Source organism: Corvus brachyrhynchos, unplaced genomic scaffold (assembly GCF_000691975.1).
Source record: "Corvus brachyrhynchos isolate BGI_N302 unplaced genomic scaffold, ASM69197v1 scaffold229, whole genome shotgun sequence".
Taxonomy (NCBI): domain Eukaryota; kingdom Metazoa; phylum Chordata; class Aves; order Passeriformes; family Corvidae; genus Corvus; species Corvus brachyrhynchos.
The window spans coordinates 206707-222948 of NW_008240042.1; the positions used below are offsets into that span (position 1 = coordinate 206707).

General features: G+C 42.3%; 1 protein-coding gene across 1 annotated transcript in view; it reads right to left on the reverse strand.

The window, feature by feature from the left end:
• Nucleotides 1-688: 688 nt before the first annotated feature.
• The window catches only part of ABCG2 (ATP binding cassette subfamily G member 2 (Junior blood group)), a 20166-nt gene continuing 4612 nt past the window's right edge, over nt 689-16242 (reverse strand). The window contains exons 2-16 of the mRNA XM_017744106.1: nt 13873-14085; nt 12546-12605; nt 11966-12080; nt 11082-11234; nt 10234-10391; nt 9703-9854; nt 9165-9269; nt 7914-8164; nt 6173-6255; nt 5333-5422; nt 4445-4690; nt 3738-3840; nt 2740-2829; nt 1936-2033; nt 689-1439 (exon numbers count right to left, since the gene is read on the reverse strand). Of these exons, the coding sequence (XP_017599595.1) occupies nt 1289-1439; nt 1936-2033; nt 2740-2829; nt 3738-3840; nt 4445-4690; nt 5333-5422; nt 6173-6255; nt 7914-8164; nt 9165-9269; nt 9703-9854; nt 10234-10391; nt 11082-11234; nt 11966-12080; nt 12546-12605; nt 13873-14078 (2061 nt within the window). The 5' untranslated portion in view covers nt 14079-14085 and the 3' untranslated portion in view covers nt 689-1288. The remainder of the gene's footprint in view (nt 1440-1935; nt 2034-2739; nt 2830-3737; nt 3841-4444; nt 4691-5332; nt 5423-6172; nt 6256-7913; nt 8165-9164; nt 9270-9702; nt 9855-10233; nt 10392-11081; nt 11235-11965; nt 12081-12545; nt 12606-13872; nt 14086-16242) is intronic.

A 16242-nucleotide genomic window follows, 5' to 3' on the forward strand; every position in this document is an offset into this window, starting at 1 on the left:
GAAAGAGAAGGGGCAGGCACTGATCTCTTCTCTGTGGTGACAGTGACAGGACACCAAGGAAATGGTCTGAAGTTGTGTCAGGGGAGGTTTAGGCTGGATGTCAGGAAAAGGTTCTTCACCCTGGGGCACTGGAACAGGCTCCCCAGGGAAGGGATCACAGCAGCAGCCTGACAGAGCTCAAGAAGATTTTGGACAACTCTCTCAGGCACGGGGTGTGACTCTTGGGGTTTCTGTGCAGAGCCAGGAGTTGGACCCTTGTGGGTCCCTTCCATCTCAGGGTATTCTATGATTCTAAATCTCTTACAGGAATAAGGTCTTGTAAGTTTGTTTCTTACAACCTACACAAACTGGGGCAAACACTGCAGGAGCAACGAGAACAACAGTAACAGCCCAAGAAAGAGCTGTAAAGTTGTCTTCTATGCATTTTTATGTGCTTACTGTGCATAACTCTGCAAATAAAGAAGGAGATGATCTAGCGTTGCTGCACATGGCCAGGGAAAAGCTGGCCTGCCAGGAAGGGATTGCTGCTATCTATGGACCCTTACAAAGGTGCTACCATCCTGCTTAGTCATGCACTTGAAATTGGTCACCATAAAAATGACTAAGAACTAATCATGGCAGCAGCACAAATGGGACAGTGAAGATGACTTGCAGTTATGCAGAGAAAATACAAATTTCAGGACAAGGATTATGGGAATTGGCACAGTAAGTCAGAACACCTTTATTTAAAAAAACAGTGCTTCTACCACTTGAGTGAGGCAAGAAAGGCTTGATGGCATCAATAAGTACATTCTAGAGCAGTAATGATTCCCAAATAGAAAAGGGCACTGGGATGGAGAGGATTTTGTCCCTGTCTCACATATCCTGTGACCACTTAAGCAGCTGAGACTGTGTTGGTGTCCTGATAAGCATCACTTTGGACTGAATTACTTGGTGGTGAAGGTAGGTGCTAATTAAAGCATGGTACCACTATTTTTTTCAGGTTAAGTCACTAAACATTAGTTATAGTGTTTGGCAAGTTCTTAGTTAGAACATGCAGAAAGGCTGAATAGTCTCTTGAAGAAATGAATAGCTGTACACTTTTTGTGGCAAAGAGGAGTGAGCTGTGCTAAACATCTTGGCAGAGGAAATTAACAGTAAGTATTTAATATACAAGGATGGCATTCACGTTGTTGACTTGGATAATAATAAAAGTACAAAGAAAGGTGTCTTTAAAAATAATCAAGTCAGTTGCACAGTCAGTTCACCAAACTTCTGAACAGTGGGAATTGCATCTTTCCCTCTGGTTTTAAGAGAACTTCTTCATGAAGTGCAGTTTCAGGTAGGCGATGATAAGGAAGATTATTGTCATGCAGGCCAGAGCCAGGTGGTTCTGCCACAGGCCCCAGGGGCTCCAATCGATGCCTTGACTCTCCAGATACTCCTCTCCAGTACAAGGCCTACAGAAAAATACACACACATTGATAAACTTAGTCACTTTGTAAACCAGTCAGCAGGAGCTAGGAAGATCTTTGGAAGTTGTAGTGTGATTACATGCAGGTAGTAGGCCAGGCAAACACCAGCTGTGTGTCAGTGGTTAATTTTCCATTTGTAAATTTGCTTTTCTTGCACCTCCAGTTTCACATAGGAAGCCGAAATGGATTTTGTGAGGCTGTACAATTGTAGTGTATGTGTGCATAGCTCTCACTGAATACAGTTTGAAGAAAAGTGAGAAGCATAATGCCAGATATTTCTAGTGTTATAAGTACTAAATATGACAACAAGGAGAACGTTCCATGCAGTCAGAATGCAAAAACCCAGTCAAAGGTTCATTTTCCATGTAAAAACTCACAGATTCTCTGGCCATCAGTGAGTATCTCTGATACTCAGACTAATGTTCTGGGACTTCTAAAGTTACTGATGGTGGGACTCTTTTCAGTGTACCAAAATACTTACGACTGGCCTATCTGTTGATATCTACTCTCACTGCTTAAAACTGTGTTGTTACTGCTTTTGCAGAAGTTCAGATTAGTCAACTCATTGATCTGTAAAGCCTTTTAAAATAAAAGAAACAATGACAACAGAAATTAGTAGGTAAAGGAATGATACATTAACAAGATGAGATATAATGCAATTAAAATTCATTCTAAAAATGTGATGGTCTCACTATTATATGGGCCAAATCCCCATTTTTTTAGCAGAGTAGCAGAGTTCTCTTTCTTTTAAGAGAGGAATGCATGCAGCCCACACCCTGTAAAGCATGCATCACAACAGGCTTTACCACCTCCCCCAGGCCAGACTGTTTCTGCACAGGCATAGTAAAGACCAAATTTCTCTGCAATATATCACCCTGGCTTAAATTTTCACAAATTAGGAGAAAAGCTTTAGCCTGACAAGTTTTTTATTTGATTGATGGAAAAGACAAATAGAAGATTTTTAATTTTTGGGGGGGGATAACATTGTTCTTTACTTCGAAACATTTCTGTCCAGCTGAATTCCAGTGGATGTAGTAGTTGTGTCTCTCATATGAGGTGTTTTCAAATTATAGAAATGAGGTCTTGTAAACAGCAGTGGGTGCTGGTTGATGAGAAGTCCTTCTTGTTTCAAGGTACTGCACAACACTCAGAGGTTGTTGTACTTAATTAGCTTTCCTTTTGCTCATTAGGCCATCAAGTTTGAAGATTTTTTTCATCATTATTAAAGACATTCCTTTCTAGCAAACCATTTCCAGGTTTATAGACAGGAAAACAGAGCACTTACTGTCATTCCATATCGAGGGATGCTAAAGTATTTGAGCCAGGAGAGCCAGGACAGGACGCTTGTGAGATTGACCAGCAACCCAGAGAAAAGCTAGATGCAATAATTACAAAAAAAAAGCCACAACAGCAAGAAAAACAAATTACAAATTACATGTTTTTATCATGTGTTCTTCTCTAGCTCTTGACTTTGCTTCTTCAGATAAAAAAGAATGGGAAGGCATTCCTAGAGGAAGAAACTCTTCCAGAGAAAAACAAGAGATAGGGAAGGATTTATATGTTACCAAGGTTTGGGCCATAACCTCAGATCCTTCCCCCAAAATGAGTAACAGGGAATGCTTTCTCCTGAGCAGGAAACCCATGTGCTTCCTGTCTGGGGGTCCCACACGGGTTCACATGAACTCTTCTGCTCCACCATGTGCAGGACTGCTGGAGGTGTGCTCTGGGTTTTGCCAGGGTTCCCTGAGCCTGAGGCAATGTGGATTTTGGCTGTGGGTTCAGCGCTGCTGCCTTGTTTAAGGTGCCTGTCTCCTGACTGTGGCTGTCTGTGTGTTGTCCAGTTTAACATGCTGAAGGTGGGCTCTGCAGCTGAGGAAGACAGCTGGGGTAATGGTCTCAGAAAGCAGGGGGCTGCAGGGCATGTTCTCAGCCAGACACATTTGCTTTTCACAAAGTTAAGGGAGAGAGAATGAAGTGTAGCCCCAAGTGGCTTTCCTACTTTTCAAGTAGTTTGGTGGCTGCCAGAGGCACTGACAAGAGGAAAAAGAACCACTCTCCCCCTCACACCCAACCCTCCAGCCCCCCACTTCTTGTTAATTCAAAGGACAAATCAGAATATTCCACCCCGCAGCATCAGGATACTCAAATCAGACAAATCAGGATATGTTGACCCCAACAGACTTTTTGCAGAATTCAGCTGAACTCTGGGCTAGTAGGATTTCTGGATTTCAGCATTTCTGGGATTTCAGGATCCAGTCTAGAGAACTGAACAGTGCTACTCACAATCATAAAAACAAACGTGGAATACACTTTGTCTGCCAGCATAGGCTGTGTCACTGAGACCCAAAACTGCCACGGTGCTTGTGACAGCCCTAATGTGTCTGTCCTGACAGTGGAGGACAGGATGAATAAGTAGTATGCCCAAAACTGCAGTAACAGTGAGGATAGCAGAATGTGTAGAAGTACTGTACTTCATACATCCAAAGTGACTTGAAGTTGTCCATCAAAGCAGAAACTTCTAGTGCACTTCCGTGAGCAGCAGCTGTACAGCATTCCACTAGTTTCCAGCAGAGAGCTCTCCTAAAGAACCTAGCAGCCTTTGGGTGGCTATGGATTTGTTAGCAAGGCCTGTCTCACTCCAGTTTCACAGTCTGAGAGCCTCTTGCTGATGTGTCCTTGTGTCCCATTGCTTGGGGAAAAACTCAGACCCAAGCCTACAAGCTGGTATTAATTCACACAGTATTAAGATCTTAAAACAAAAGCTTTTCCTTTAGGTGTTCTTGCAAGGACCAGAAAAGTAAAGCAATCAGAAGCCAAGATGGCTGTAGATGAAAAGGAATAGATCAAAACTATGTGGTAATGGTTATGGCTTCCTTCTAGGGACAGCGGAGATGAGACATGTTACAGATTCTCTGATGAATGCTTAAATCTTTGTGCCTTTTCTGTAGAAAACAACATGGTGTGCTACAAGTAAGCTCAGTAACCACTACCATGCCAGTGCAGGGCTTAAACCTATATAAATATCCATGTGTACATACACATCTATCAAGTGCACGTGCCATGCTGATTTATTGAGGGGGTTGGAATGAGGCTGTAGGTGGCCATACTTGCCTAGCATGAAGTAAACTATGCAGGTGAAGATGATGCTGGGCAGAGTCCTTATGGGTATTAAATCAGCCATTAGCTTTGCTATGAAGTATGAAGACGTTCTGTAGTACCCACTGATATATTCATGTCTGGAACACAGAGATAGGTACAGCACATTACAAATTTAACCACTAAAAACTAGTTTTATTACTTTCACCCGGAGACAAATGAATTCTAGCTCAAAATGGATGAATTTTTCTTCTCAAAATGGAAGAAAATCTTTCATACTTAGGCTGTAATGCAACTGTCCAGTAAGCCACACACTACAGAACTGGTGACATTTTCATATGCAAATAAACATGGGGATTTGTGCACATGATTTTTAGTAAATTTATGTGTCACGTCATTGAGACAGAGAGGTAAAGTTGGGATAATTTTCATATTTTTTATGCCATAATATGCATAGCTTTAAAAAATCCAGTTAGATTATATCCATTGCCCTCACTAGCAAATCAAAAACTTATTAATCAATGCCAAAATTGAGTATTCAAGGGTTTTTTTCCTGCCGTGTCAATAATATTAATCTCTGAGCCATTTGTAATCATAGGTACCTTTTGGGGTGTTTGCAGACAACTCACTAGCAGACTACCAGAGTACATTTGCAATGAGCACTATCAGTGAAATAATTTGAAAACTCTGCACTAGCTGTACTTAAATAACAGCTACAGCATGTCAGACAATCTCACTATCTAACGGTAGTGCCTGATAACCTTTTTGTATGCTTTACTTACATAAATATCTTTTTTTCCACGACAAAGAGTTCAATAGCTGAGATGCTGCTGAAACACTGGTTGGTGGTCAGAAAGAACATTGCACCCACTCTGCAAAATAGCAAGCAGTTGTTGAAAATGGGATGTAAATGTAGTGTTTCCACTACAGAGTAGTTTTTGGCATGCAAGGATGGCACATTTTCTGGTGCAGTCAAAGGACAGAAAATCAACTGAGTTGGTTTTTGTTTGTTTGGGTTTTTTTTGGTTTTTTTTGAGGGGTTGTGGTTTGGTTTTTTTCTTAATGCAATTTCCTGACTTGTTGAATTCTGATTCTTAGATTGTGAGGCATTGGTCTGCTGCAAACTGTGAGGAACGAAATAAGCAGTATGAGAAGTAGTCTTCACCTTTCCACAAAAAAATTTAAGGCACTTCATACCCACTTTAAAACTTGGCCATTTTTAAGTAAATTCTATGACGTGTTTCAAGGTTAAGAACCCAGAGGTTTCATAGTTGCAAACTCACGTGTCAGGTCAGGTACATACCCCTGTCAAATTGATACACAGACCAGCATAATTTGAAAATCTAGCTTTAGGTGCCTTACTGCTGGTAAATTCAGGTGTGAATAGAAACAGTTGCAAGATTAAAGCTTTAGGTTTAAGTAGCCACAAGTCTGTACATTTTAACCCTCTCAGTTCTGCAGGGACCTTGCTAGAGGGACAAAAGCACATCCTCGCTTCCAAGTCACATAGACTTGGCCTTACCTACTGATGTGAAGGGAAGCACTTGCTTTAAAGAGGTATTAGGCTCCTTTAAAGGGAGCTTTATCAAATTTTTGAGTATCCATTACCTAGACTGACTGACCTGTTCTGTAGTCCAGTAGAGTCCTCTTTAAGTCCAAAGAAAATGGCACCTACAATCAGTCCCAGAAAAGCTGTAACACACACCTAAATGGGAAAAAGAGAAAAGAGGAGGGAAAGTATCATTATCATTGCTTCATTATCATTTCCTGAATGCCAGGATGAGGAAGACAGCTTATTTTCATGCTCCACAGTGTGTAATTACTGGGCTCTATCAGACATCATATTAATGGGATTGTTTTTAACAAGATGCTATGACAGGACTGCAGATGTGCTGGTATTTGCAGTCTGTAACTATTTAAATAGTAGAGATAACAGCTGCCTCAAGGATGTCAATTAAAAGACTGAAGTCTGTGCATCACACATTTTAAATGCTAAATGCAAATGACAAAAAGCTCAGGAAAACTGATGGTATCAGGCAGTTCTGTCATTTTTAAGCCCGAGCAATGCATGAGTCTTAACACCATAAACAACTTGATCCATGGTACCCTCTCGCTAAGATCCTGCCGAAAGGAGCAAATGTCAGGGATAATTCAGCTCCTAAACCAGTTGCAGTGGAAAGCAAGACCAAATTGGAGCAGATTAATGAAAAAAAGGCTTAATGAGCCATGTACCCCTAAAAGAATGCTGGACAAATCCATCCCTAATTAGAGTGGGGAGATAAAAAAGATTGTGAGAAACAAGTCAGGACCATTAACCTCGGGCTATTAAGGAGGTTCTTGAGAGCCTAATTCTTGTCACAAGGTCAGGCTTTTACAAAGCAATTATTAAGGATCTCCATAGTATCAACATACAGGCACACACACGTACTCAAAGCCTTTTAACCTCAGGGATTCTGGACTCGTTTACCTCCACACCAACCATTTATTCACTCATTATATAAACCATGATGAAGATAATTTATACCCCTGGATACAGGCCAATTTTTCTATTGGCTTCTCTAGAACTGCTGAGAATTGCAGTGGGAGTTTTGGTGGTGCTGTGACGGCAGAGTTTGGTCCATGAATTAGGGGATTCCCGAGGATCAGTCACTCTGCAGAGACCAGCTGTACATTCTTTATTTTTGAAGGCAATGTGCAGCTTTGAAGGAGTCAACACTTGCGGTGTTGATCCTTCTGAAAAAGCAGCACTAACAGAGCCTGGTGTTTATCTTCCATGGTGGGTGTTAGACCCCATTGTGGACTTCATGACACCTCATCCAGATGACATCATCACCAGTATGAACAGCCAAATGACCAAACAGCACACACATTACGAGACTGTGAAAATATTTTTGCACTTGAGCCAACTGCCAGCACTTCATTTTGTGCTGAAGTTTAATTTAAAGTATTCAAATGCAGTCTGTTAACTTTTCCTGACAGGGGAAAGGATTTGAGGCCAAACCCCACAGTGCTGAATCTGGACAATTAGAGTCAAATCTGAAGAATGTTCTTGAGAAAATGTGTGAAACTGCTTGGGACCTAATGTGCTTCTGGCTGGGAGCAGCAAAATGCCCTGCTGGGAAGGAAGGGTCTTGCCTCCCAAAGTCTTTCACTAGTCCAAACTTAATTACTGAACAGTCCAACATTTGGGAGCATTCAGGACACCTTCTATCCCCACATTCCTAGATCTTGAGCACTCTTTCTTCAGATGCTTACTGCAGTCAAAATATCAAGAGGCAAAACCATCCCAATGATTCGCCTGATAATCCAGGAGCTGAATAAATTCAATGTATACAACAAAATTATAGATGCAAATAGCCTTACCTGAGCTATGGAAGCCTGAGGGTTTCCTATCAGATTTTTAAATGTGCGCCTGGACACCCATTTCAGCTGGTGAAGGAAGGAATTGGCATATGTGATTTGCCGGAAAATTCCTTTGGTTTTCATTTTATTTCCTGAAGAAACGCTCTCTAAATATGCTTTTGTTTCTTGGTAGTAGGCAGAGTTGGAGTATTTTTCTGCTAACTGTTCAGCTACTGTTTTATCATATTCAGAGCTTTCTTCAGTGCTCTCTGCTGAAAAGATTAAAAAACCAGAAGAATTAAGATGCACATGTAGTTCCAGTGATTCACTGCACTCAGTCCCGTAGCAGGCAGTTCATAAGAGTCTGTATAAATAAGACCAAACCTCTGTGTTTGTCTGTGCAACCTGTCCCACAGGCAGCAGCCTCTCAGCACTCTGACCAGGCAAACCCCTGTCTGCCCAGGGAGTTTCAACCTGGCAGCAATATGGCATTTAATGAAAAAATTATTTTTACATCCCCTTTGCCCCCAAAAGTTTCTGTAAGTGATCTGTTTCACAGATCTGATTACATAATCCTGGACTTCCCAGATTTTTGATCCAGGTAATCCTGCATGTTTCTAATTTGGTCATAAATAAATTTCAGCTGGACCTCCTTTTTTTCTCAACTATAGTGCAGTGTGGGCTTTTCCAATGGCAGATATGATGTGTGTTGCCAGTTATAATATTTGCCAGACCCTGATCACAGCATTTTTGTAAAATGATGGCTGCTCCTTTGGTAAAGATATAGTGAAACTGTGTTTGGGCACACAGAGTATTCATTACTTCATTTGCCCTTTCACTCCTGGGAAAAGAGGTAAGCTATTAGTGAGTGGCAGCAAAAAAGGATGAGAAAACATGCTCCATAAAATAGGTGAGAGCTGATTTGTTAGTTTGGGGATAATTTCTGCCTTTGCACAACTTCAGGGAAACATCAGGTGAGCAGTGGTACCCTATCTCTACCCCTTCCCACCCTGCTCAGAGGAAGGAAAACAGTAATTTCCTAATGGAAAAACTGTTCCATTAGGTAAAATATGCAAGTCGTAACTGCATCAAATTATGTCCTTAACTGGAACAATCGTCCTGGTTTATTGTCTCTGGTTCCGCAGGACTTCAGCTGCTTTGCCTTGAAGATGAAAGAAGCTCTTTCTCTGTGCTGAGGGTTAACAAAACAGTTTCTTAAATTCCCATTCCCACACATGTTAGGACAACTTGACTCAGCTCTGGGTTTCATACCTGTGTTACTTTCATCAGCCTTGTTCATTGCCACGGCGGTGGAGTCTCCATTGATGACGTCCAGGAAAAAGTCTGCGGGATTGTTGTAGGGCTCGCACTGGTAGCCTGTGGTGACAGTGTTACGAGCCCTGAGTGGGGTTGTGTGACTGGCCAAGGGCTGTGCTTGGCTGTCAGGAGCACGGCCACACATCCTGCCCACGGAGCAGTCTGCACCAAGGGCGTGGCAGCCTTCGGAAAGTCCATGATTTCCTGAGGGATGAGCAGCACTGCTGGGCAGCACTGTCAGCAAAAGCAAGGTGACAGCTGGCAGCATGCTCTTCCCAGACCTAGCCTGGGCTTTCTCTAATTAAGATGCACCCAGGAACAGCTCATCCAAATCCACATGTGGGTCAAGAGAGGACACACCCAGGGAAATGCTCAGCCTGTTACAATGCTGGGCTTGCTTGGACACGCTGTGTCCAATTCCGGCCCAGAGCTACTGGCATTTTACTCAAGTTGGTGCAAACCAAAGGTTGGCCCTGCTGGAAGCTGAGCTCACCGATGGACTGGAAGTACTGGATGGCATGCTGGGCCGGGCCATGGTACAGCACTCTCCCTGCAGCCAGCAGTGTCAGGTTGTCAAACAGTCGGAATATGGAGTACCGAGGCTGGTGGATGGAGAAGATGATTGTCTTTCCTTGTTTTGACATCCTGAATGTGAAGAATGACAGAGATGTCAGCTTTGAGAATTGATTCAGTGTTTAGAATTTGAGAATAATAATGAGTTTGAAAGTTCAGTTAAGTCTTGATGAAGTCTGATTAAGTTGCTATGCCAGAGAAGGGAGAAGAAAGGGGAAAAAAGAAAATATTTGGGCCAAATTTACAGTGTCTGTGTGAGAAAAGAATTCTCACTTTGGAGAGAGAGAATTAACAGGTTTTTTCCTACCCTCTTTGTATATTTGGCTCACTGGTAAATAATTAGATGTCTGAACTCCCTGTTTGCTCATTCTAACTGTAATTCAAGTCAAATACAACTGAAGTACAGCAGAGTGGAGTGCTGAGAATGGGAAGCTGTTTCCAAGGCCATCACCTTTTCAGTAGCAGTAGGACAGCGTTAGCAGTGCTGGCATCAAGTCCTGTGGTTGGCTCATCCAAAAACAAGATGGCAGGATCCGTGATGAGCTCCATCCCAATATTGGTCCTTTTCCGCTCTCCTCCAGACACCCCGCGAGAGAACTGGGTGCCAACCTGATAGAAAACAAGAAACTTGTCTTATTTGGCCCAAAGAGAAATCCTTGAGTGAACAGCATCCTACCCACACGGCAGTATTTAGGGAGAGTTGTAAGGAATTTTGGCCCTACTCTCAGGAGCAGATGTAAATGTTATCGCACACACAGCCTGGTTCTTGATGTTAGTATTGCTGGAGGTCTTGTCTTTTTCTCCAATCACTACCTTTCTCTTTCACCTTTCACCTTTCCCTTTCCGTGTAATGCCATATGGCAGCATGAGCACAGTCTGTACAGATCTCCGTACAGAAATGTTATTAATTACTGTGTTACTGAAACAGCCTGTTGAAGTTTACTTTTTTTTTATTCTGCCATGATGAGCCATTTGATTAATTAATAAACCACTTACTACTGGATCATGGTTTAAGCACCTTGTTTACAGGCCTTACCTTGGAATCTGCCACTTTGCTCAAACCCAGTTCCTTGATGATCTGATTCACTCGTTCATCTTTTTCCTGCTCCTTCACTGACTTTGGCAAGCATGAGCACAGTCTGTACAGATCTCCGTACAGAAATGTTATTAATTACTGTGTTACTGAAACAGCCTGTTGAAGTTTACTTTTTTTTTATTCTGCCATGATGAGCCATTTGATTAATTAATAAACCACTTACTACTGGATCATGGTTTAAGCACCTTGTTTACAGGCCTTACCTTGGAATCTGCCACTTTGCTCAAACCCAGTTCCTTGATGATCTGATTCACTCGTTCATCTTTTTCCTGCTCCTTCACTGACTTTGGCAAGCGAAGTGCTGCTGAGAACTTCAGGTTTTCTCTTACAGTCAGGGTTCCCATCACTACATCATCCTTCATTAAAAAAAAAGGTAGATACTTAGTGGTTGCTCAGCAGTTTCTATTTATTCCTCTGAGAACTGCATCTACCTATGTTTTATGCTGTCCTTGCATGCAGAGGAACAGTAGCAGCAGCCAGAACATGCAGTAAGGTGCATCTTCAATGCCTGTGTCATAGCAGAGAGTGGATTTCATGTATGTAATTGTATTTGCCTTAATTCATAAAGCAATGCCATATAGGAACAGCCTCCATCATGCATGATATCAAAATGCATAAAGAGCAAAGTGCTAAAAACTATCCCTTATGAATTCTTACCTTATTCATTTTTTTGGAGGTGTCAAGGGAGAGACTGAAGGGCTGAAGGGGCCTAAGGAGTAACTACAGCTCAGGTCATTATCACAGTGTGTTTGTCAATGCAGCCTCAGCCCACCACAGGTGAGAGCAGGGAGAAAAGAGGGAAGGAAAAGAGAGGTTGGGTCCATGTGGGTTAGGATGAAGGTGTTCCCAACTTGTTTGTCAAAGGAGGAAGGAGGGGAGGTTTTTAGATACCATCTTCTTGTCTCTTGCAAAGGGAACCTGTCAATTGCAGGAAGTTGAGATTTACATGTGGTTTGAGAGACTGCCTTTCTGTAACATGCTGACTACAATTTTAAGGAGTTTTCCTAGATTCTTGGGTCAAGGCAAGGTATTTGCAACACAGCAGCAACTTCTCCCAGTAGAATCCACAGTGATAAAAATTACTTACCTGTACTACGTACCCAGAGGTACATTTAAAGTTGGCAGGCTGAGGAGCTCCATTGATCAAAATGTCACCAGAGAGCCCATTGGGATCCTTCCTTGCAGCCAAAATGTCGAGCAGCCTAAAGGGAAAGTTGGTTACTTTGTCAGATGAACATGCAGGAGGCAAAGCTCTCTGAACCATAAACCCAGCTCACGGAACGAAGAGCTACCTAAAAGCGTATCACATTAAATGTTTGCAATTTAGAAAACCCCCAGCAACTTCCAAGGACTGAGTTTCTTTTGTCCTGGTTTCCTAAGGAAATGAGATCTGTGCAGTTTCGTGTCCATTTTTTCAATCACTTGATTTTAAGCTAGAATGGTGTGTAAGGAGCAAGTGTCAGCAAAGTGTGGACTAAAACTGAATTTCACCTTTCTCATACAAACTGATTGCCTTTTTTGAATTCAAGTATTTCTCGGAAAACAGTGAGGTTTGCACAGACCTAAATAAAAACTCTTTCTCTGAAAGAGAAGTGCATTATGCTAGAAGTGTGCAGTTTCATTTCCCCCTTGGGGTAATTTCTGTGGAGGGCAAAGGGGGCACTTACGAAGATTTACCACTGCCAGTAGGTCCCAAAATCGCATTCAGTCCTGGTTTCATGATGCCACTGTAAGACAAAACAGATAGGTTTTACAAAACAATTAGGGTGGGGTTATTTCTTTGCCTGTTTCAACTGGTAGGCCAGTGTAACTTATCTGTACTACTACTTTCTGCATCCCATTAATTTTGGAATTAATAAAGATGCCTAATCACAAGCAATATTTATGATCAGATTTCACCTTAACTTTTATTCCTAAGCACAGAAACATGACTAAAATGTAGCAAAATCTGTACATATATTTTTACCCCATGGATCTCTACAAGAGAAGCATGCACTTGCTTTAGCCATATTCTGTTCTCTGAACAGAGAGAATAATGGTCCCTGTAGACAGAATAAACTAGGGATTTGTCTGTACTTAAAATGCAGTTGATAGTTTCTCTGTATCTGGCATTAAAGCCCCATGAAACTCAAAAGCCAGATGGAAAAAGTCACAAATGACCCATGTGAGTCAACTGAGGTACCACAACACATGGCTTTTGAGGAAAGCAACAAAACCTTTAAGAGCTCATGTTTAGCAGGTGTGGAAATTCCCTGGGCAAAGAGCAGGACAGACAGAGTTACACAAAAGGGTGAATATTTATGATAGAAACTGGAGTTGGAGAGCTGAAAGTCACGGGTAATTTGAAATGGCATATTGTATGAACACTTGCCACTGAATTTACTGAACTGTGAATGGGCAAACTTTATTCACTGATTATTTGAACAAAGGCCATAATGACATGACTGCTTTACTGCAGTAGTGCTCACTGTTGGGGAAAAAACACCAAAAGAACTCAACAAAAAAATGCCAAAAACCCAGAAACCTTTACATCTCTTCAAAGTTAACCTAACCCTCATATATATTAATGTGTTAAACATTTTAAGTTAAACCCCCCCAAAAATTAACCTTTCCCAAGGCCACCTGAGGGAAGGAGACACAAGTGTGGGGGACAGGCTGTTGGTATCTCAGCTAAACACCCTGGCACAGTGGGAGGATTGCCAGGTAGTGTAGAGCGAGCAGAGCTGGCTGGTGTGCCTCGTGCTGATAGCAACCAGGAGGGCTGTACCCCAGGGCCAGGGGAAGTGAGCTCTCTGATGTACAGGCTCAGCCCAGTGACTGAGGGCCTGGGTTTAAGCACAGCTGGCAGCAAACACAAGGCAACCACACATACAAATAATTCTTCTAAATCTCAATCTGCATATTGTGCTGAATGGCTCAGTGACACAAGTGAAGTCAACTCTCTGGACAGAAATAAAACCTACATGTATTCTAGAGAGATGTTTAAATACGTACTTGACATCTCTCAGAACTTCTTTATCAGCGGTTTTTCGGAAACACAGGAACCCAGTCTTTGTCTTCACACGGTAGCAGATGTTGTGGAAGGTGAGCACGCTTCCTGCCTTGCCAGCAAAGTCTGGTGAGGACTGTTTTCTGCTGGGAATGCCATTTGTACTGGAGTCTGACATCTGAATGCATAGGTGTGGCTGGCATTCTGCCATCTTTCCTCTGGAAGTAAAAAACAGGCAAGGGGAAAGGGAAGATTTGATTAAGTATGAAGAGGAAACATGTGTCTTTTGGGCCCGGTGTTCAGCACTGGGCCTATGGTAGGCTTGGAAGATGCCCATCTAGGAGTCTCTCTTTTGGATAGGAACATTGGGTCCTGTGGGCTCAGACCTGGAGACGACACGAAGCTGATGAGGAGCTGGGTCTGCCAGGGTTAGGGAGGTAGAAGACTTTCCCTCCACCCTGATGGTCTGTTGGGGTGGGCTGACCTTGGGTGGCCACAGCTGCCCACCCAGCCACCCTCTGAGGGGAATATCTACTCTGGAACCTGGACCTCCTTCTCTGGGGTTTGTAGAGCTGTTTCTCTCACATTTTCTCACTTCTCTCTCACAGCTGCTGAACAACAACTTTTGCCCTTTCTTACACAGGTTTCTAGAGAGGCTCTACCAGCACCACTGACACGCTCAGCTTTGTCACACCAGCTGGAGGTGGCTGTGTCTGCCACCTCAGGTGGCACAACCCCACAACCCCAGGATCTTTCCCACAGAATCCTCCCGCTCCAAATACCCCTCAGCAGCAGCACCTGGCCACAGGCAACAACTGTTATATTAATCTAAATAATTTTGCCAAGGATATAGCAACAAGGAAACTGATATGGTTGCCAAGTCTGATATGGGTGACCAGTCCTCCAACTCAGCACAGTTACACTGCTTACAGCAAGGAAGGAGGCAAATTATGAGACAGTTTCAGACATGCTGAATGAATTTGAGAGCCATTAGTAAAAAGGAGCCTTGCAAAAAAAAAAAAAAAGCACCATTTCATCTAACAGGCTCATACGGTCACATAAAAACCCAAACCCAAGCCCTTATCTTGTCAGTTTGCTAAGGCTGCTTGACAGACAGCTTGAGCTGTCCTTTGTGGCTATTGGCACAGTGAAACCTCTGGAAGCTCTACGTTCAGCAACCAGCCTATCTGCACATAAAGCTGGTTCATCTGTCTCCCAGGGATGCTATCCCAAATCTAGCCCAAGATTGCCTCTTCTGAGAAAGCTGCAGTCTTCTGTGCTGACTAAAAGGTAAGGTCTTAATGTTTTACTAATCAGTAATCTTGGCCCAGTGCAAAGCAACTGTGTTCAAAATGTAATTACAATGGGTCTAGCTTTAATTTGAGCTAGAATGCATTTTTAATAAGTTGAACATCAATCAAATGTGCAACATTTAAAATACAGAGGCCTTTTACTGATAAACTGCATACACTCTCACTTGTGCCAGAGAAGATTTACCTACCTGGAGGAGGACAGGTAATTTTATAAGGCTATTTTTTCCTGTAGTTTCTGGGCTAATCTGTCTGGACATAAATCACTACCTTTTGAAAGGATGCTTTGGTAACTCAGAGATGTGTATTCAGAACTGCAGTGGGAGTCTCACCAAGTTCTGAACAGCTGTTTGCCGAGCTGTTTGCCAAATACTCAACCACAGGGGCAACACCAAGGGTAGGCATTAGAAAATCCCTTGAGCTGTTGGATAACCAAGCAGCACAAGGTGAGAGCAGAAGTCAGGAGACAGTGTGACTCCGACTGCGATATATCACAACATATATAAGGTATTTGGATCAGTATTTTGCTTGATCGCATTTTTTTTCTCAGCTTAATATTTCAGTATTGCTGATGCAACATTACAAGCAAATGAGAAAAAAAAATGAGGTAGAGTTTGACCTCAGGCATTATCAACAGAATGGTTACATTTTTTTTTTGTTTGTTTCATTTGATTTTGTTGGGGTTTTTGTCTTTTTTTCCAAAGACTGGCATAAAAACCTAGCTCAACACTTGCACTGAAGTTTCTGAAATGCTCTTTAGAGAACAACCTTTTTTTTTTAGGAATTAAAGAAATTCAGTCTTCCAGACTGAACTAGACAGGTAGACAGTAAGCAGAGAATCATAAACTGTTTTCACAAATAAAGGATGACACTGTTTCCACAGTGTCGTTCCTGAGAACAGACAGTCTGTCATAGTCAAATTTAATCTATCAACCAAGTTATGATGAGATTGTACACATCCTTGCAAAAATGTGTGTAGAAGCTATATAAATAAATCAGGTATGGGAAGAATTACATACACCCATAGCAAACAGCCTCTCAATGGCTATTTAATACAGTTGTCAG